General features: G+C 42.5%; 1 protein-coding gene across 2 annotated transcripts in view; it reads right to left on the minus strand.

Annotated features, from left to right (window-relative positions):
- Positions 1-23,175, minus strand: part of EXOC4 (exocyst complex component 4) — an 801,583-nt gene that overhangs the window by 566,105 nt on the left and 212,303 nt on the right. For both annotated transcript variants that reach the window (XM_021078821.1, XM_021078822.1), the window contains exons 8-9: positions 13,033-13,178; positions 7,527-7,615 (exon numbers count right to left, since the gene is read on the minus strand). In XM_021078821.1, coding sequence (XP_020934480.1) covers positions 7,527-7,615; positions 13,033-13,178 — 235 coding nt within the window. The remainder of the gene's footprint in view (positions 1-7,526; positions 7,616-13,032; positions 13,179-23,175) is intronic.

Below are 23,175 nucleotides of genomic sequence, written 5' to 3' on the forward strand. Positions count from 1 at the left end.
TATTTTCCTCACTACATACCATAAATATTTATGGCCTTCTCTGTTTCCTAAAAAATCTCAAGTCAGAATTACATGCATCATGTAAACTATCCGAGTTGCCAAAATAACATTTCCTATGGTCCTAAATAAAAGTCCAAGAAAAAAAAGTAGTAATAGCAGTGCTATTATTTTCACATTATTAAAAAGTTAATGTGAGCCAAATGGTGAAAAATATGAGAAGCTAACTTATAGTTTTTCTGTTACATCATGATAAAAGATTTTGTTGTTGTTTTTTCATTCTTTTTTTTTAATTATAATACAGATAAATATACAGGCATATATATCACTTTCAAAACTCAAATATGTATCTCATTTAACAGCATTCCCTCTTTTCTCATAACTGTATGGATGAATGAATGGGTCCAATACAAGTTTTTTAAAAATAAGGTTCTATGTCAATGTCATTAACTAGTTCTGCATGATGACCAAGGGTCATTTCTCAAAAGTGAGGCTGTTAGGTTTTACCAAGGCTTTGTGATGGCTACTTTGCACTGTCAAGACTGATTTTTTCATGACTGGTTCAGCTACCAGAGGTTCATCCATTGGGTAGCAAGGATGTTGTATGAACTAAACTTCTTCAGAAAATAAATCTATTTTATATAAACTAGACCCACAAAAGAATATTTTAAAATCAAATAAATATCTACATTGCATAGATTAAGGCTAAGAGCTGGTACACTCAATAACAATTGTGGCATAAGAACACTTTCATTTTCTAAATGATGTGAAATAATGCATTTGTCTGTTCAGGACCTGAGGAAAGTGTATTTACTACTTACTACTTCTTAGGAACAGATAAAGTAATTAGCATTCATAAAACTCTATTATAATTTCATGACAAGACAAATCTTACATATAAGTAAGTTAAGATCTGTATTTTTAAAAAGAATGTAAATATACAAAAGGAAGATAAATCAATTTTCATACACAATTTCAGAATGTAAAACAGAAACCATAACTCTAAGAGATGATGGTTATTTTAAAATAATTATATGCAATTTTAACAAGGAAAGAAAGTGCTTTTTTTTCCTCTGTCCCCTGAATACTGTTACAGTTATTCACAAAGTCATTAGGCAAAATTTTGAAGACTACAAAGAATTTTCTAATCAAATTTCAGGATATAAAGCTTTACAAGTACTTCTTGTATGTAAAGCTGTAGAACAAATGGATGATATGAATGTAAAACCACTGTACCTCACTTCAGCCACAATGTCCCTGAAAAATGTGTACATGAAGGAAATCTTGCTTTAAATGCTCCATTCTAGAACGGCTTACTACTTCGGAGACTCCTACTATAAATCCTTTTGTCAAAAGGATCATCAGCTCATTTCAAATACTGCCTTACCTTAAGGCAAGGCCCCTCTAAGCAGATTAATTACATGGGATAGTATTAAGTATTCACAACCCCAGTTCCCAACTACTCAGAAAATTCAGGTCAGGTCAGCCTAAGAGCCCAGTTTTCCCTGATCCCGGTACTTACATATTTACTATGTAACACAAATCCTCTTAAAGAAGTCAATTCTCAACTGGTTGGACCTTTACAGAGTATTTCAATGTCAGGGCCATAGAAACGCCACTCATTAAACTAATGGGAATAAAGCTGATACTCTCAAAGGTAGTATTATTGGGTACAAAGAGAAGTACTACGTAGCCCCAAGACAAAGGAAACTGTAATCAAAGCTGAGCATACACCTCAGTTTGATCAGTGACAATTAAAGTACGATACCCATTTATGAGATTTATCATCTTGAAAAATGGGCAAAGACAGGGAGTTCCTGCTGTGGAGCAGTAGAAACGGATACATGAGGATCCAGGTTTGATCCCTGGCCTCACTCAGTAGGTTAAGAATCCAGCGTTGCTGTGAGCTGGGGTGTAAGTTGAGGACGCAGCTCGGATCCCAAGTTGCTGGCAGCTATAGCTCCAATTCAAGCCCTAGCCTGAGAACTTCCTGTGCCATGAGTATAGCTCTAAAAAGCGGGAAAAAAGGGGGGGGGGCAAAGACAAATCACAAATCCTAGTCTATTTATTAAAGCTCCCTCTACAGTTTCTCAAATAAGTAGGCTTGTACCTACAAAATCAGGAGATTTCAAGGTGCCTCCTTCATCATGGATTTTCTAAGTGCCTAATTCGAGCCAAGCATTGCCCTAGGCACTGGAAGGAACTAGTAGGTAAGGGAAGAAAAGTTTTAACAAGTTAACAAGATGTCCATATTTTTTAACCATATGAGGAAAATTCTTTAACTGCTGTGGTTAAGATGGATAGGAAGGGAGGGGGAGGGGAGAGAAGACACTGGAAGAGATGAGGAAACGACGACATCTGGGCAGCAGACCAAGAGCTGGAGATGTGGAAGTCACCTGCACTAGGTCCTAAACAAAGCTTGGTTTGGGCTGAGATCACCTGGGAAGGGTCTCCACAGGGAGCACAAGAAAGGTTCCAAGACTAAATCATGAGACACTCCGAGAAGCCCTAGAGAAGGCCCAGGAAGAATATGAGCAAGAGAAAAAGGAGCACAGCTGCTGAAAGAGCAAGTGAGATGAACACTGAAAAGCAAACTCTTCATCTACCAAGACGCAGGTCACTGATGACCTTGAGGAGAGCCGACCCAATGAGAAAGGGAGATTGGAAGGGAAGAAAAATAAGAGCTAAAGAGGCGGATATAGTTTTTGCCGTGCCCCAGTGATAACTTTTTTCAAAGCACCACTTCAATTTAAATCAATTATAACTATCCTCATTTTTCCAGAGTTTTAATAGCTAATTTTAGAGTCACACTATCCCCCTAAAAGAGCCAGAACTCATGACAGCTTTATTTTTCAAATGAGAAAACCAAGGCACAGGGGACTGATTAACCAAAGAGCTTATTTTGGTCCTGGGCAGCAGTAAGCATTTTGATTTTATTTTTTAACCCTCACGAGATAATGTGTTCATCAGCAGTCTTATTCTCCTGAAGAATCACATTAAAAGCAAGATGCTAGATTCAAGCTAAATGTTCCTAAAATGAGTGTCTTGCTAACCTACAACACAGCGAAGCCATGCAATGAAGCAGTGGAGAGGCTCAAAACAACAGGACGCCTATGATTAACGTCGACACATCCGCAAGCTAGAGTTCCACCTGTTACCCTGCACGCTATGAAGCAGCACCCCCACCTCCTCGGCGCAATTGCCAACAGCAAACTATATAATGAACCATCTGTAACTTAACAGAGCCAATTGAGATGGGTTGATGATACCAAAGAAATCTCATTTGTTCATTCTTTCTTCCCCTTGCGTGCTGTTAGGCTGAGGAACATTTTTAATTGCATGATGAATTAGAAATGTTGGCAGGAACCTAACTTTTGTCAGATTTGAGCGTTTTTTAATGTTACGTTGAGGCTCTGTCTTTATCGCTCTCCTGCAAAAGAAGGGAGAGCTGACCTTATGGTCCAAACCACTGGGGAGGTGAAGCCGGCAGCTCCACGGCATTAAGAGAAGACACAAAAATCAAATGTGTCTCAGGATCTGACTCAACTATTTAACCACACCTTTGCAGGATAAGCTGAAAGGCAGATCTCACTGTGGTCCTTGGACTAGCCAGATTAACAGAATAACTGAAAAAGAATGGCTGTTTTTAATGGAAAAGAGTCGTGACCCCTCCTTTTTTCCCCTGCTGAAATATTAAAAGAATTCATCAGAGAAACGTTTGTTCCTCAAGGAAACACCATCAAACTTGCACAAAAATTGGTCATCTGATACGCTCTCTCAACAAGCTTGTGATATATCAGCTCAGCTAAATTATTTTTTAATGATTATTATGAACATGATATGTTTGCCAACTACTTTCTCCCCCATTTAAATTCTTCTATTTTGCTGAACGCTGGTAAGTACAATAGACCATGGCTTGGAAGTTCCATATTACAATTAATGTTTTGAAGGATGGGAAAGTTACTGGTTAGATTACGGTGATTTTTCAATTAACCATCCTTGGAGAATCTAAGTCCGCTGTGACTTAGTTGGATTATAAAATGTTTTTCAATTACATACAGCAGTGTTGTCCTAGACCAGACAGCTCAAGGGCAATGGTTCTATTTAACAAAGCTACATAAAACTGCAAAGAACAAATACACACACACACACACACACACACACACATATACATATGTATCTATCTCCCCTCCTCTACTTTGGCTTAAACTTAAAAGCTAACGGAAACCTACGAAGCTGATAATGGCTGTCAGTGGCCCGTATCTTTTGGGGCCTTCCCTAACCTCTCAACGGTTTAGACTCTGCTGCCCTCATTCCTTCTGTCAGTGAATCAGTCGGTATTTACTGAACATTTACTACACCAGGCACTGGCCGAAGCAGAGGAAATAAAACGCTAGGTCCCTCATGGGACAGTGCCGCGGGGAAGGAGATCGCGAGGGAACACCAAAGATGTGAGCACACGGCAGGGCCCAGGGCCCAGGGGGACAAAGAGAGTGTGGGGAGGGAAGGAGGCAAAGGGGAGGGCTCAGCCGAGTGAGGGACAGCTACATTTAAGGTGGAAAGCGGAGTAAGGTTTAGCCCAACGAGGAGACGAAGAGAAGATACATGAAAATTCTCAAGCGACGGTACTAGTAATAATATAATAACAATATTGGAGGAGAGGGAGGAAGCCCTAATGTGTACCACTGGTCAGGCGCAGCATCTCAGCATGTCCAGAGCTTAACTTTAACAAGAGCCTCATTGAACAGGCACTGTTTCTTCTATTCCCAAGTAGAGAGAAGGCAACAGGCAGAGAGCTTCCGAAGCTAGGAACCTGGGAGCGAGATTTTTTTTTTTTTTTTTTCTCTTTTTGCTATTTCTTTGGGCCCCTCCTTCAGCATATGGAGGTTCCCAGGCTAGGGGTCCAATCGGAGCTGTAGCCACCGGCCTACGCCAGAGCCACAGCAATGCGGGATCCGAGCCACGTCTGCAACCTACACCACAGCTCACGGCAACGCCGGATCCTTAACCCACTGAGCAAGGGCAGGGACCGAACCTGCAACCTCATGGTTCCTAGTCGGACTCGTTAACCACTACGCCACGACGGGAACTCCCTGGGAGCTAGATTTTAAGTGTTGACAATAAGGGCCCAGAACCCTCTACGCTTCACTGATTGGCTGTACTCTCTCCCAAGAGATCATGGACCACAGGTGGGAGTGGGGGTGGGCCAAAGACAATGCTTCGGCCTGGCGAGAGCAGGAGGCCGGGGGCTCACTCCCCATTCTCACGAACCAAAAGGAGAATCGACTATCCATCATTTAACCGCGTTCACGAACGATGCTTGAGTCAGAGCGAATGACAGCTTGCGTTGCCGTCCCATTAGTTACATACATGGTCTGCCTTCTCATCTCTGAGGGTCAAGTGAAGGGCTTGATCGGGGTGCGGGATGCTGAGGGGAGGGGAGGGAGCGCATATGTGCGAACAGGCGCTACTCTCTGTACATTCCGCCCAGGTTTTCTGTGAATGGAGAAGTGCTCTAAAAAACTAAGTTTATTAAGAGACACGAAATGATCAAGATTCAGGTGAAGAGGAGGAGGAGGAAGAGACGGATGGGGGAGGCGGAGGGGAGAGGAGGAGGAGAAGAAGGAAAAGAGGAAGAAAGGCTTTGTGTGTCCCCATTAAAGGAATTTCACATACTAGAAGCCGGTGGAGAGGAATTACGGAGGTAAACTTAAACTATCCCTTCGGCCAACTCTGGATTTATAAATAGGACACTGTGAACAAACAGGCAGATAACAGACGATCTCTCCGACCCTCCATCACGGCAGCGCCCCCTAACCGGCAGTTCAAGCAGGATCAAACCCATCATTTCCTTCCAAGCCCCCACCCTCTACAGCTGGGGGACAGCTGCCTGCAGAAGCCCAGTCTCCCTCCTCCTTCCCTCCTGGTGACCAGAGAGTGGCTCAATCTTTCACTGGGCCCAAATCTAACTGCTTCTCTGTACTCCTGGACGTCAAGCCTCCAAGACACAACTTCGGGTCTTCCAGGATGCACAGCAATACTTTAATGTTAAATAAAATGCTGGCAAGCTAATGTCCTTTTCCCCATACCCTCGAACATATTTCTAGGCTTTCAGTCTGGGCAGTTGGGTCTTGGAACTGTGGAATTACTACCAGGATGTAACTGTGAGTCAGCATAGCAAAGTCTTTGGAAAAATCAATAGCTGTTTGGGTTAATACGGAAGGTGAAGGTAGGAATGATTAGGCAACAGACTTTTAAATCCAGAAAGGCTGGCTGGTTGTTTTATCATATTTCGATGTAGAATTATGATGAGTCTTAACTACTAAACATTTAATTGTGTAGGCTAGTCACTGCAAAATATTCCAAGTGCCTGCAGTGCATCAAAGATGGTGAAAGTGTTCTTACCTATCCCCTGGGAAGAAAGCCCATGGTTCCAAAATAATTTAAAGACACACTCCGTTCTCAGCGCCTCCAGCAATCTGAAGGAGGAGTCAGTTGTCACCACCGATGGCCTGATATTGGTGAGTGATATTCACTCCTTACTTTCATAACTGGATCTTAAGGCTTTTATCTCATTTCCTTGTACTCTACCTTCATCCCTTCCAGTGCTTGGATGTCTTAGAGTTTGCAGGCCCTCATAAATCTTTCTCCATTTTTTTTGCTTTTTAGAGCCGCACCCACCACACACAGAGGTTCCTACACTAGGGGTCAAATCAGAGCTGTAGCTGCCAGCCTACACCACAGCCACGGCAACGTGGGATCTGAGGCGCATCTGTGATCTACGCCACAACTCCAGGCAATGCTGGATCCTTAACCCACTGAGCAGGGCGAGGGATCATCATGAATACTAGTCAGATTCATTTCTGCTGCACCCAAACGGGAACGCCGCAAACCTTCCTCAATTGTCACCTCTACCAGGATTAGCCTCCTTGTAGTCACACACACACAGTTATTGGTCTGATTTTTTTACTTAATTAAAGTTGCATATAATTTATTCTCTTAGTATTTTCTTCTGCAGATTCTAACTTCTTAGTGACCACCCATGAGCCTCAAATATCCCGTGTGTCACAGTTAGGTGGATTGGAACATATTGTTGAGAGACAGCTTTCTTCCCTTTAAATCATGACACAGGCTGCATCTGCACATTTCCAAATCTCAAACACTCCTGCCATGTTCCAAAAGGTATTGAAAACAATAACTAAGAAGCAGCCACAGAAGTCTAGAATCCCCCAGGCTGTGACTGGACTCACGCCTGCCATCTTTAAGCAAGAAGACGCTGACCTCATTTCCCGGTGCTTTGTGTTCCCACTTGAACGGTACACCAGGTCCATTAGTCCTGTGGCCACAACAGCAGTGTGAGCTGCTTGGCAGCAGGTGTTGGGAAGTGACAGAAGAAACAGATTACCAAGTCCTTAAATCTTTGCTATCTTGAAAGAATCCCATGAGTGCAGACCTCAAATTCACATGCTGTAAAGACTCCAGGTCTTCCTCCAGAAAACTCCTTTTTCCAAAGAAGGTCAGTTACCCACCTTGAAGTTCTCCACTCCGACTGTACAGCTCCCTTCTCTGTTCTCGCAGATAGGCGCTCATGCTGATGGCGTGGGAGGATGATTCGAACCTGCAACGAAGGGCAATATCAACAATACGGTTCGGTAGCAACCAAGTGGTGGGGCGGAGAGGAGGGGGAGGGGCAGCCGTGCCTATTCCAGACGTTTTCTCCTCTAGCCCGTGTGATGCTCCCTAGTGTTCAATGGCCAAGACTTTCTGGCTATTCCAGGCCAGGGCAGGCTGGGCCAGGCCTGATTTGTGAACCATATTCCTGGCTAATGCTCCTCCATGACAGTGTCTGGATCTCTGCCTATTCCCATGTCAACTGATACAACGTATATGTTGAAGTTTTCTTTAGCGGCAGAATCCTTGCCAGGATCCCTACCCGCACAGCAACAAGAGCATCCTATGAAGTCATTCTGATTTTTGCTCCTATGCTGTTCAAAAGCCATCAGTGACTGCCAGATGTCACCACAGAAACACTGGCTCCTCAGAGCAGACTTCCTGCCTTCCTAGCTACCCCCCGAAAGGGCTGTTAGAAATGACATAAAACAACTACACCAAAGAAACAGGGAATCTGTGGTCTTTCCTTAAAGTCCTCAAAAACAATGTTCGTTCTTTCTTAAAATTTTTTAAATTTACTTTTTATTTTTTTGCTTTTTAGGTCTATACCCGTGGCATATGGAAGTTCCCAGGTTAGGGGACGAATCAGGGCTACAGCTGCCAGCCTACGCCACAGCCACAGCCACACGGGATCCAAGCCGCATCTGTGACCTAAAGCACAGCTCATGGCAACACTGGATCCTTGACCCACTGAGCAGGGCCAGAGATGGAACCCACATCCTCATGGATGCTAGTCAGGTTCATTACCGCTGGGCCATGACGAGAACTCCAAAAACAATATACTTTCTAAATGGCTGCCAGGATTCTTACCTGCCACCTACCACACAAAATACTTCCAAAGATACCAAGCTACAAATGTTGTTCACACCTCCCCAGGAACTGTTTCAGGGAGTAGAAACACAGGGGATAGGTTCCTGATATCGAAGAGGTCTTTAAGAGCTAAAATAATGACTACATAATAGAAAAAAACAAATCACAGCCTTTAAAGTAACTTGCTGGTAAGGAACAACAACAGCCAAAAAAAAACCAGGTAAAACTATGACTATATCAATCCATAACTCCTTTGATGGGCAAAGAAATTCCATTTCAAACCTGAGATTTTCAAAGTCAGGATAACAGGCTGCCAGGAGGAATCCTTCTACGAATGACAGCCACGTAGGGCTAAACAGCAGCAAGTCAAAGAGTGACAATGACAACGGGGTTTCTGGCCACAAGGAAGGAGCACCAACATTTTCTTAATGACGCCTTCTTTACCCATTCTTTGACAAAGAAGATGAATACCAAGACGATTGCTGGGCCGAGGGAAACACTTGGGTTACGTGATCCTTTCTCTGCTCCCTGCCAAGAACTAAGAGGGCCCGAAAAGCCAGAAGGAAGGCAACGTGTGCAGCACTTCAAAAGTGCCACCTGCCAGTCAAGTGCCGAGGAGAAGCCACTGACCTCCCAAACGCACGCTGACAGCTATTGATCAGAAACGGCACAGGGAAAGAAACACAACTCTCGAGCAAAGAATAGAGAGGCACACATTAGACAATAAGGGAGAACTTAAAACACACTTAATTAACCCTGACGAGGGGCAATTAGAGAGAGTGATAAAGTTCTTCGCGGCTGTGATAAAAGCAGGTGACGGCTCGCCAAAATCTGAATCCGTTGTGACCTGACGCACTCAGGAATCCTTTTTGTGTTTGCAACAAGTCACAGATAGCTATCATTGTGCAGTACAAGAGGCGCCAGTGATTAGCCGGTCTCAGCTCCTTACTTTAGAGCCAAAGGCACTGAGGCCCACTAAGACAGGAGCACTATCCTGGCACAGGGCTCGTGAATGGTGGCACCCAGGCCAGAAAGAGGCACATCTCCAAGAATGGCCTAATTCTCTGTGGATGGTGCGTTTTTATCACTATGGAAAAAGTAATAAATGTGTAATGATAATTTAAGCGCATTTATTCATTTTCAATACGAGCTTCAGGACTGGATAAACGCCTGGAAATGTCTCAGTGGGTCTGAGGTTGAAAGTGAGGGGTGAGGGTTGGGAGCATGAAGTCTAAACGTGCTGCTTTTGCAATTCTCATCGAAGAAGAAGGGTAAGTGAGCTTGCGAGGGGTGTGAGGATGGGGGGGCGGGGGGGCACAGAGAGAGAGAGAAGCCCTAACCGTGGGCCTGAGGGCCTCTGTGAGGCAGCCTTAGCCGCCTCGACAGCCACCTTCCCTCCTGCCGTCTTTCCCGCTTGCTGTCACAGCCCCATCTTCTGTGGGCCTTCGGCTTCCTGGCTGCCTCTTCATGCAGCGGGGTGCTCAGGAAGAGGGGCTCCCTCTCCAGCTGGAGACGGTCCCCAGAGAGGAACCCTGACGGGTTTCAGACCTCATCATGGTCTGCTTCCCCTGGCCAGTGACTGCTTTCGGAATGGGCCTGAGACCCAATGCCAGTTTTCTTGAGGACAATTTACAGGGGGGCCTTGTGTCTGGTGGGAAAGATTAACAAATGGTTAACTAAGAATTAATCCTTAATAATAATAATAATAAAAAGGATTTGAAATGGTACAGCCATTCTGGAAGGTAGTGTGGCAGTGTCTGACAGTGGGGTAGAGTCCAGTAATCATGCTCCGAGGTAGTCACCCAGATGAGCTGAATACTTACATCCACACAAAAACCTGCATATGATTTTTTTTTTTTTTAATGTTTTTTATGGCTGCAGGCGTGGCACATGGAGGTTCCCAGCTAGGGGTCAAATCGGAGCTACAGCTGCCGGCCCATGCCACAGCCAGAGCAATGCAGAATCCGAGCTGAATCTGTGATTCACAGCACAGCTCACAGCAACACCGGATCCTTAACCCACTGAGTGAGGCCAGGGATCGAACCTGTGTCCTCATGGATACTAGTTGGATTCATTTCCACTGAGCCACAACAGGAACTCTCTGCACGTGAATGTTTACAGCTGCTTTATTCATAATTGCAAGAAGCTGAGAGCAACCCCGATGTCTTTCAATAGTTGAATGGAACAAACTGTGGTACACATCCAGCATGAGTAGCAGTATTCAGTAATACAAAGGATGCTACAAAAAGCCACAGAAAGACATGGAAGAACCTTAAATGCATATGGCTAAGTGGATGAAACCAATCTGAAAAGGCCATGTACTACATGATTTGAACTTTAAGACATTCTAGAAAGAGCAAACTATAGAGGTAATAAAAAAAGATCAGTCATTTCCAGGGTTTCAAGGGTTAAGGAAAAGAAGCAGGAACGAATAACTGAACAACGGAAGGTGATCAGGGCAGCAAAACTTCTGTAAGATACTATAGTGGCAGATATAGGACATCATGCATTTCTCAAAACACACAGAACGATATCGCCCAAAAAAGCCAACCCTCATGGAAACGATAGACTTTATAGTGATGTATCAGTATTGGTTCATCAATACTAACTCATGTGCCACACTAACTGTGGGGAAGGGAACATACGAGAAAGTTCTATACTGTCGGCTCAACTTTTCTGTAAACCTAAAACCACTACAGAAATAAAGCCTACTAGTTTAAAAATAAATAAATAAAGATTTGCAGGACGAATCACAAGCTATTTCCTTAGCAGCACCCTTTTATCAGAGCAGGACTGAATGCAGAGACGTGGGCAGGGCTGGGTTCTTAATGATACTCTACTGATGGATTAAGGAATCCTCGATATTCAACCTTCTGTGTTGTAGCAACAACAACTTCCCTATGGGTGAATCTATTCATTTGGGGTTCGATGCTACTTGCAGACTAAAGCATTTTAACTGATATTGCATCCAGCCTCTGAATAAAACTGTTAAAAAAAAAAAGAAGAAGAATGAAATGAATGAATTCAATAAACAGCATGGATTTTATTTCAGTGTGGGCACAGAAAAAATCTCCACTAGATCACGAGACAAATGAACTGTTGAAACTTTCCTTAATGATTAAGGAACTCTATGAATCCCTGATAAAAAACAAATCCCAGAGTGAATCAAGAGAAGATACTGGCCCTTCAACTATTCAAAAAGAATGAAATCAAGACAGTGGGGGGACACTTCTGTAGCCACTTTACATGCTAAGATTTACAGATACAACTTCTTATCTATAATTTATCTATAACTTCTCAGACAGTGGGGGGGACACTTCTGTAGCCACTTTACATGCTAAGATTTACAGATACAACTTCTTATCTATAACTTCTTATCTGTGTTCTCAGAAGAACACAGGTCTGCCAAGGTTTAAATCTTGTTACTACCATGGGAGTTCCCGTCGTGGCTCATCGGTAACAAATCCGAGTAGTACCCATGAGGATGCGAGTTTGATCCCTGGCCTCGCTCAGTGGGTTAAGGATCTGGCGTTGCCGTGAGCTGTGATGGAGGTCGCAGATGCAGCTCAGATCCCAAACTGCTGGGCAATTAGACTACCTGCAATTAGACTCCTAGCCTGGGAACTTCCATACGTCGTGAGTGTGGCCCTAAAAAACCAAAAAGAAAAAAAAAAAAAAAAATCTTGTTACCTCCACTTGTTAACCATGTGAACTTACTAAGTTCCTGAACCTCTCCGGTGCCTCAATTTATTTTTAATGTGTAAAAGAGAATAAAAAATAGAATATACACACCACAAGACTGTTACAAGGAATGAGGAAATAAGATAATCCATGAAAACGGCTTAACACTTCGACTTGGACTAACAAAGGACCCAGTGTCGACCATGATGCCTGCTATCGAAATTTGATAGACTCCAAATTAAATTATGTTTAAGTAAGCTTATTTTGAGAAACTCACCTACCAAAGTGCCTGGTACATAGTAAGCACTCAAGCACGGCACGTAGCTATTATTATTATTAATGTTAATAATAATGTTAACTGTTAGCTATTACCAGGTGACATACACTTGGGATACACTGCCAGGTGAGGTTAGTTAATTGTAATTAGCTAAAAGAACTTCCAGACTGTTCCTTTATTAAATCAAATAAAAACCAACACTACCCAGCAAGGGAGATTTGCATGACTTTATTAACAAAGGCTGTTTCTTGGCACCTGGGGCCTTTTCAAAAGGCTGAAATACTTCATTTCCTTTCATTTCCTATAAAATTCCCCAGAAACAAGAGAATTTCATTTCTTTTCATTTTATATAAAACTCCCCAGAAACAAATTTCAAAAATTTTTATTAAAAGTTGTAGCTAGTCCCGTAACCATACTCCAAAAGAGCCACTTCCCTCGTAGAAAACAAAAGTACACAAAACTGAATCCAAGTTCACTTCCTATAAGTTATTTCAAATCAACACTGGCTTAAGTAATGGCTGTCAATCAAAGACAAAACCAGCCTACCTGAATCTAACGTGCTTTGACACCTATCTTACCAGCAGGGAGATACTTACTTGAAAAGAGAGTTTTTTGGCCTTTGAGGTTTCTTCTTGGCAAAAAAGGCTGCAAACTCTCGTCCAGTGCTGGCATAACTCAGTTGCGCTGATGGTTCAGAAGCCGTACGCGTATTTTTCATATCCAGGTACTCAGTCAGCAACATCTGTACAATCAGAAACACAACTTAGCACACATATTTATGTCGCGCGATTAAGAAAAGGCCATTTTAGGAGTTCCCGTCGTGGCTCGGCAGAAACGAATCTGACTAGAATCCATGAGGACACAGGTTCCATCCCTGGCCTCGATCAGTGGGTATGGATCCGGTGTTGCCATGAGCTGTGGTGTAGGTCACAGACGTGGCTTGGATCTGGTGTTGCTGTGGCTGTCGTGTGGGCCACTGGCTACAGCTCTGATTCGACTCCTAGCCTGGGAACCTCCATATGCCATGAGTGCGGCCCTAGAAAGACAAAAAAAAAAAAAATCTGAGCCACCTCTGTGATCTACAGCACAGCTCACCACAACACCAGATTTGTAACCCACTGAGTGAGGCCAGGGATCAAACCTGCATCCTCATGGATACTAGTCAGATTCGTTTCCACTGAGCCACGATGGGAACTCCTGAAAAACCTATTTCAAATCCATGAAAACCTAATTCTAAAACCTCCTTGAAATTCAGAAGTATATTAACCTAGTGATTCCTATTTCTAGCTGTAGACGTCAAGAAAGATTCATTACAGAAGGTCATCTACTTGCTACCTGCTCCTAAAACTGGGAACAGGGAAGCAGGGGCATTTGCACACAGGGATAAAGCGAGTGTTTTTATTGAGGTTCTGCTATGTGTCAGGCACTGTGCTGGGTGAGTTCATCAATATACTCCTTGAGTCATAATTCAATCCTCATTAATTCCAAATTATAGCAGCAGCAATGCCATAACAGTTATTGAGTTTACTTGGCTATAGGCAAGAGGCTAATCCATTTGGATGTGTTATCCTGTTTAAAATACGAATGTTTATCAGGTAAGTAAGTTTTCAGATTTTAGATAAGAAACTGGATCAGCACTCTAACAAACCTGCCAGCCAGGGTGGCAGAGGCCACAGCAGACTGAGCAGCCCCGACCGGCAGTAATTTCTAGGGCCACTATTCATCTTTAGTGCTTCAAAACAACAAAAGCGACAGCTCTTTTGATCACTACTCCCAGCAGATCCTGCTTATACACATGAATCCACCTTAGAGCCTCCAAAGTTGGGGGGCTGGGTAAGAATCAGCTATTCTACTATTTCTAAGACAAGTGTTATATAACGTTCCCACTGTTGTGAAAGAAAAGAGCAGATATGGGAAAGAAACCGCCATGGTGCCTAAGAATATATAACCTGGGACAAAAGTGTATCAACTCATTTCCATAATCGCCTGCCACATTTAAAATCGCGAGATAACCAAGTGGCATACGTACAGAGTACATGTGGGCAAACCATTCTACTCGTGACTGACGCGAAAGCTTTTCAGAGAATCAGGGTCCCATATTAAGGACTATTCCTGTTCATATGTTTATAATCAGTCATTCATTCAATAAAGGTTTGAGGACCATATTAAGCATTTCATCAAAAAACACTGATGGGAGTTCCTGTGTGGCCTAGCGGGCTAAGGATCCAGCATCGTCACTGCAAGGACTGGGGTCACGGCTGTGATATGGGTTTGATCCCGGGCCTGGGAACTTCCACGTGCCACAGCTGTGGCCAAAAAAAGAAAAAAAGAAAAGAAAAAGCTTTCAAAAACCATTTATAGAGCACCTATGAAGATACTGTTCCGAGTAAGTTTTAAAGCCAGTTCTGCCTCTATTATGAGCCCATACGCCTTACTGAGAACTAGGCAAATACCTGACATTTTAAAAACGTGATCTTACTTGATCCTCAACTCTGTGAAGTACTACTGTCATTTAGAGATGAAGAAACGGAGAATTAGTGGCATCGAGAATCCAGTCTATGTGCATGTGTGTGGGAGAGCAGCAGTTAAGGCAAAATCTCCCCTCAATTTCACTGTGAATTTTCAAGTTCTCTTAAAAAACACAAACAAACAAACAAACAAACGAAAAAAACTTACAAGAAAGAGGAGCAAGGGGGAGGAAAAGAGGTAAGGGAGAAAAACGAGAAGAGGAGACGGAGGGAGGAAGAAAGGACAGAAGGCCTGAAGGAAGGAGAGAGAGGGAAGGGCATTAGCCTAAGGTCGTCACAACTGCAGAGTAACAGGCCAGGGTTTCAACTCCAGTTTAGTTGACTCCAAAGTTCTTTTCCCCATGACACTCCACTCTCACCAAGAGCAAAGAAACTACCGATGAGAATGATTACGGGGGGCGGTAAATGGACTTAATTTATTTTATTTTCCATACAATAAGGAGTTCACCGGAAAAGCATAAAACATGTTAAGAGACCAATCGATGCGGTTTTGTTTTTTTTTTTAATTTATTTATGAGGCCACTGGAGAATGACTCAGCATGCTGATGAACTAATACAATGACAAACACTATCTTGGTCCATCTATCACCCAAACTGAGTCCCAGAGAATACTGAGTGGGGTCTCCACCTGAGTAACAACTCCGATGAGGGGCTCCGTTATTCCGTGGACGTGGCAGTGCTGCTAACAAGGTTTGCAGGAATCTGAGATCAAAAGAAGGCTCGTCACTCCGAAAAGAATTTCAAATGGTTACAGCAGAGAAAACGCGTCTACCAACACCTTGTTTCACTCAAATGTTGGTTACTACACAGATAGGATGTAATTATGTTGCCATCAAAGCTCGAAGATACACTCAACCAAGTAATTCTTTGGACGTAATTATTGTCCTAGAATTTCATGACTGTCCTTGTATGATAAAACACTAACTGACCCAGGACCTACCTTTGCAGCATCCTTAAAACCCAGATATTTTAGGATCATGGTTCTTTTTCTACATATCACTCAAGTGCCCTTATTAGCGCTCAGGGTTGTTCAATTTTTTCTGTCCACCGGCTTCTCGCTTTCTATCTACACACACGTCCTGTTTCTCTACCTTCTCAACAAAAATCTTGCTTTGGTCCTCAGGTTCTGTCTATAATCTTATTTCCTTTCATCTTCAGAGTCGCAACTTTAAAATCAGCCTTCACAGGAGTCTCTTCCCTGACTCGACGCGGGTCATCCCTCATTTCTCTCCCAAGCTCCAGCCCCACGTCCCACTGCATATGCTTGACCTGGTCACATATTTCACGGAGAAAATCAACCCTACATTCTGAAACACAGTCATCTCCCCATGAAATCAGTAAATCCTTCTGTCAACTTTCGGTTTTCTAGTATTTTCTTATTCTCACTCATCTCCAGGTTTAAAACTTCAGATGTTTAATGTATCTTCTAATCCTTTGTATCCACAAAAGAATTCGTGCCTAAATTCAGTTATCATTTTTTTCTCAACTCTCTGAGTTCGCCCCGTCTGGTCCTGTCAGACAGTTGCCATCTTAGTTCAACTCAGTTTTTCTCATTGAGTTTTCTGCCTCTCATCTCGCGGTCTCCCAGTCCTCCTCCCATACCTTCGACAGAGGTATCTTCCTAAAACACAGTGGCTGCAACCATCACAGGAATCCTCATCTGATCATCTCCAAAGGTCTGACCTCAATTTTGCAAACAGACCTTATCCTCCCACGCAGGAACCCGACCCTCCAATCCAGATCACTTACTTAACCCTTACCTGAATACGCCTGAGACTGTGCCTTCCTGGAATGCCTACCCTAGATAACCCTCTCTCCTAATGCCTATCAGACCCTTCCAAAAAAGAGTTCCAGTGTTTCTCTTCAAGGACTCCTTTGCCAGGCCACTAGAGGGGTCAGCTGTCCCCTTTTCTGAATTCCTTAAGTACCACACATCATTCAGTAAGGATGTGCCTATACCTGCCCGATACTATTAGCGATTATTCAATAAAAAGATGCCTAATCATTAATAAATATGAGGAGTTTTCATATTTCTTAAAGCATTACATTTCTTAATTTCTTCCAGAGCCATGCAACATGCCAGTGAATCCAAAAGTATAGTGAACCAATGAAATGCTAAAAGCACATGATAGGAAGTTCCCATCGTGGCTCAGTAGAAACGAATCTGATGAGTACCCATGAGGATGCAGGTTCAATCCCTGGCCTCACTCAGTAGGTTAAAGATCCGGCATTGCCCTGAGCTGTGGTGTAGTTTGCAGATGTGGCTTGGATCTGGTGTGGCTGTGGCTGTGGTGTAGGCCGGCAGCTGCAGCTCTGATTCAACCCCTAGCCTGGGAACCTCCATATGCCACAAGTGCGGCCCTAGAAAGACAAAAGCCCTAGAACCACCGAATTTCTAAAAGCACGTCACCGAATTTCTAAAAGCATGTGATAAGAAGTCTTGATGTATACGTTCTTGTATGCAAATTTGAAATTGTCCCCAAAATAGAAAGAGCCCTGTAAATGAGTCCTTAACACAAAAACCTATACTGTGAGCCAAATGAAAAAGGATAGGCGTGACTTGCATCAGAGGCTTTGTGAATGTTTCCTTCGCTGTGTGCGCCTCTTTTTCCTAACACCATTCCCCACCAGCTAAAAACTACTGCTTTAAAACAGATAAAGTTCTACACTGACACCCAGTTTGGTCAAAGTGCAGATTTTTAATATCTCAAAGAACAAATAAGCCCCTACTTCTAAGAGGCTTGGATTGTGTTTGAATGAGGCTACATCCTCTACTACATAGTCTTGACACAAACGTCAGATGCCTTGTGTTAAAACATTACCAATGGTTCTTGGTGATTCTACATCATTGTGGATAACACACTGCATCGTCCAAAGTATCTATAAATATCCTAAGCACTCATACATGAGTTCAAATTTCCTTTTTTATGAAAAGAGATAAGCTCTACACCTTGTCTTTTGCCTGAGGAAAATCACCCAAGATTGGAATTCTGGGGCAGAGGGCACTACATCTAATACCAAATACATCCCGCCCAGAACATCTGCAGAAGATAAGCCCATGTGTGTTCCTGCGGTTCTAAATTCCTCCATGTCTCATTCATTTCTTTTCTCCTTTTACTTACCAGGAATTGCTATTTCTTGTTGACAAACAGTTCAAAAAATTAAAAGTCATTGTGTTTCAAGTTTAACTTAAAAGGTATTAATTTGTAAAACCAAAGACAAGACATATGAAAATAGAATTGAAAAGCACCCTAAAATCTATAAAATCCCAATGATACCATGATTCACTTAATTTTTTTTATCTTTTTTTTTTTTTTTTTTTTTTTTTTTTTAGGGTTGCACCTGAGGCATATGGAGGTTCCCAGGCTAGGGGTCAAATCAGAGATATAGCTGCTGGCCTACACCTACACTATAGCTCACGCCAATGCCAGATCCGTAACCCACTGATCAAGGCCAGGGATTGAACCTGTGTCCTCATGGATGCTAGTCAGATTCATTTCTGCTGAGCCATGATGGGAACTCCAGATTCACTCTGTTTTTTTTTAATATCTGGTAAGTTAGATGGTTCTACAGTAGAAGAAAAGAAATAGAATGTGTTAATGAGAATATAAATTGGGACGGTCATGTATCTCTTCTGCTATAATACTGATCAGCAGTTGCTAAGATGCTATCAGCAATCTCATGATATATAAATCAGGGTCAAGATTTTCATATTTATAACTTGCTAGAACATTGGTAATATCATTTTGAATGAACCCCTCATTTACTTTAATCCTCTTTAATTAGCATAGGAGTTTCCCAGTGGCTCAGTATGTTAAGGATCTGGTGGTGTTGGTGTTGTCACAGCTGTGGCTTGGGTCACTGCTATGGCACAGGTTTGATCCCTGGCCTGGGAACTTCTGTAAGCTGTGGGCACAGCCAAAAAATAAAATTAAAAAAAAGACAAATAACATACTGCCTGTGGCTGCCTGTGGTTATACACATCAAATTTTCTACAAATAAATGTGAGATTTATAGACTCAGAATCCGTTCATCTCCTGTCTTCAGCTTCTCCATTTATCCAAGTAGCTACTCACTGAAACACCTAGATCCTTCTAGATACTAAAAGTGGTGGATTCTTTTTAGAATCGTCCCAGCTTACAAAATCCTTGCCTCATCTAAGGACAGTTCATCACCTACACAACAGACTTGGGTAGCCAGGACTGTACCCTGGGATCGCGCCTTCTCAGTCAGAGCCTGCTTTGTCAGGGAAAGAACCAACCTCCAACCAGCCAATCAGATTCTCTTTCCCAGAAACGTGTTAGTAGGATACAGTCTGTGCTGGTCAATGTGAATGACAAGACGTAAATACTTCGGGGTAACCACCTTTTACCATGTGGAGGAAGAAAAATCAAAGAAAGCCAATCCGTGCAGAGAGAATAAAGAATAAGCCAGACGATGAGAAAGAAACAGGAGACCCACAGAAGAGAAAGAAGAGAGTCAAAGATTGCAATCTCAGTTTTCCATAACGCAAAGGTAGTAAACCCAGTTGCTAATAAGGTTCTTATATTTTCTACTCTTGGATTTTATGACATATCCCTAGAGCTTTTAATACCTTTTCCTTATGACAACTTGAATGAGTTGCTGCTTCTTCACTAAGATATTTAGGTATAAGCGAATACATACTAATACTCATCCAGTGACATTCATATCACAAATACTATTTTGCTAAAACACTGGTATCTCATGACAACAGGAATAGTGGTTTGCACAGATTTCAATCTCTGCAACTAGGAAGACAATTCTGACTACTAACCTCAAATGTTCAATGATTCACAGCAAAGCCATACTGTACCTATGCCCACCCACCCGCCCATGAATCTGAGAATTATACTGTTTCATAATGGGGGAAAAAAAATCACCTTGGGCTCCCAACATGCACTAAGGCTCAACTTTCTTGTGCAGTATCTTAAATGTGCCTCCAGTACATACTGTTACTTTCAATAATGTACTCTTTTAAAATGCAGATGCCCAGGAGTTTGTGTTCCAGGCACTGCAAAGTAGCTTCCACCTAGACTAACCTTCATACTGATAATAACTATAAAAGCTGAAAAATGGATTAAAAAATTAATTTGGGGAATTCATTTCGTGGCTCACTGGAAATGAATCTGACTAGTATCCATAAGGACGCAGGTTCAATTCCTGGCCTTGCTTAGTGGATTAAGGATCCGGCGTTGCCATGAGCTTAGTGCAGGTCACAGACACACCTCAGATCCCACATTGCTATGGCTGTGGTGTAGGCTAGTGACTACGGCTTTTTGACCCCTAGTCTGGGAACCTCCATATGCTGGGGGTACAGCCCTAAAAAGACAAAAAAAGCAAGAAAAGAAAAAAATAAATTTGAAGGCCCTTGGGAGAAATCAAATTAGGTAGATATTGTTGGCTACAATCTCTGAAAGAAAAGTTAAGCCGACAAGGTAAGTTCCTCTGTTTTTTTTTTTTTCCCCCCAAAGAGCCCCTTTAAATTTCTAGGGAGCAAGGCTAGAACCCAAGCAGAAATTACAGTCTTACTGGGTGGAGGAGATAAGGTCTAGGTAAAGGGATTCCAAGACGTCCAGAATTTGAGAAGAAAACTCTAGAGGAGGAGGAGCAAAATCAGGGTAAAATAACCCTCAAACCAGCACTCTTGATTTCAGAAAATACTGAAAGACTGAAACAATATAACAATATTTTTTAAAAAATTAGGACCACCATTTAAAATTACTAAACACTCTCAGATTTCTCCCATAAGGTAGCTAATGGATAAAATAAGAAATGACACAGAAAATACAAGAAAAGTTATCTTTCGAGTATAACAGTCTCATTCCCCTCACTGTGTAAGGACTAAAATATTCTGTAAGGAAACCAAAAGAAAAATAAACAGTCATTCTGCAAATGGAACGGCTGCCTGTTTAATTATACTCATTATCAACTGCAATTGTATCATTAAAATCACTATTATTATGGTCTTGTGAATAGCTCCTAGTGTTCAAAGCTAAACATACCGAAAAAGACCAAGAGCACACATTTACTTCCTGCACCTCTGTCAAATTCCTGATAGGCAAAGTCTCGAGAGCTCACATTTAAGCCCCCCGGCCCCCCGACCAGCCCCAAAAGAAGAGTTTTTAACAAAGGAAACCCAGTTTTTGTTTTTGGGGGTGTTTTTTGCTTATATTTTTAGGGCTGTACGCGAGGCATATGGAGGCTCCCAGGCTAGGGATCAAAACAGAGCTACAGCTGCTGGCCTATACCACAGTCACAGCAATGCCGGGTCCTTAACCCATTCAGCACAGCCAGGGATCAAACCTGCAACCTCATTCCTAGTCAGATTCGTTTCTGCTGCGCCATGATGGGAACTCCAAGAAAACCCAGTTTTTAGACAGCTTTGGAAAGAAATCTTTCATTTATTTTAAATGAGACATATATTTACTTAATACATAAACTATGCAAGGAATTGTCCTGGATGTAAAAGGCAAGACTAGAAAAATAGAATCCTTCTATAATATCAAAACAAGTGAATTTTACTATATGTAACTACAAATTTTGGAGTTCCCGTCGTGGCTCAGCAGAACAAATTTGACTACCATACATGAGGACGCAGGTTCGATCCCTGGCCTCGCTCAGTGGGTTAAGGATCCAGAGCTCCCATGAGCTGTGGTGTAGGGTACAGACATGGCTTAGATCCCATGTTGCTGTAGCTGTGGTGTATGCCGGCAGCTGCACTTCCAATGCAACCCCTAGCCTGGGACCCTCCATATGCCTGTGGGGCATGTGTGGCCCTAAAAGCCTAAATAAATAAATGAATACATACATACGAATTTTAAGTGATTTAAAAGCCAAATCAATCAATCCTTCCCTCAATATGCCTATCTAGTAACAGAGACACACGCGAATGACTACCACACAGGGACAAAGTGAGAAGCACCGGGTCAAAGAAAGGGCTGTGAGCATTTATAGAAGGACAAGATTGCTCCCAACCAGAACAATGGAAAACTTTCAAGACCATGGCACTATAGGTCCTAAATATCACCTTAAAATATGTAAAAGGCACAGGAAAAAAAAAGGGGGGACCAATACAAATACAGAAATAATGCCAGGGAAATTCTAGGTCTCTTTAGTGGCCTTGCAAGTAGTTCAGGTAACGTAAAAATGAAGTCTGAAAGGTAAAGCCAGAAAAGGTGACAAAGAGATAAATTTCTCAGGGCCTTTAACACACCAGGCTCAGCTGCTGAAGTCCAAAATGAGGAGGCAGCAACAAGTTCTGAATAGGAAAATAAAATGTTGATAAATATACTCTACGTTGGAGTTCCCGTCGTGGCGCAGTGGTTAACGAATCCGACTAGGAACCATGAGGTTGCGGTTCGGTCCCTGCCCTTGCTCAGTGGGTTAACGATCCGGCGTTGCCGTGAGCTGTGGTGTAGGTTGCAGACGTGGCTCGGATCCCGCGTTGCTGTGGCTCTGGTGTAGGCCGGAGGCTACAGCTCCGATTCAACCCCTAGCCTGGGAACCTCCATATGCCTTGGGAGCGGCCCAAGAAATAGCAACAACAACAACAACAACACAACAACAAAAAAGACAAAAAGACAAAAAATATATATATATATACTCTACGTTAATCCACCAGCAGATACACTAACAGATTAGCAAGCAGTGGCTCATTTGGGGCAAAATTTGAGATGAAGGAAGTGTGAGAAAGGCAAGGGGACAGGAAGGACAATCCTACCAAGAAAGGAGAAATTTCAAAAAAAGAAAAGATTTTCAAGCAGTGGTAATGAGATGGTAGAATCAGGAAGATATCTGAGTCGATGCAGAGAAAAGAAAAAAAAAAAAAAAAGAACAAAATTTAACCAGTTATTCTACAAAGGAAAGAAAGGTTTAATTGCTTCAAAGAGTGTACATGTGAGGGACTAAACAATTGTAGTGCCATGAACAATGATCAGGAGCGCAGGAAAAATGAGTTTGAGAGGGACAGTGAATTTAGTTGGGGATACAATCCGTTATCAATAGTCACGTGTACCCGCAAATACGTAATTGTGAAAGAGGAAATAACGTTGATGAGATTTCCATGATTTACACATCAGTTAGCTTCCATTAGGACTGTTGAGTGTTTGTCTACAAGCCCTCTGAAGGACACTGGGAAGAGCATAGGTGTCCGAATTTTTGCAATCTGATTTTATTCCATAATATTTTTTA

The sequence above is a fragment of the Sus scrofa genome, chromosome 18 (genome assembly GCF_000003025.6).
Source record: "Sus scrofa isolate TJ Tabasco breed Duroc chromosome 18, Sscrofa11.1, whole genome shotgun sequence".
In the NCBI taxonomy this organism is placed as follows: Eukaryota; Metazoa; Chordata; class Mammalia; order Artiodactyla; family Suidae; genus Sus; species Sus scrofa.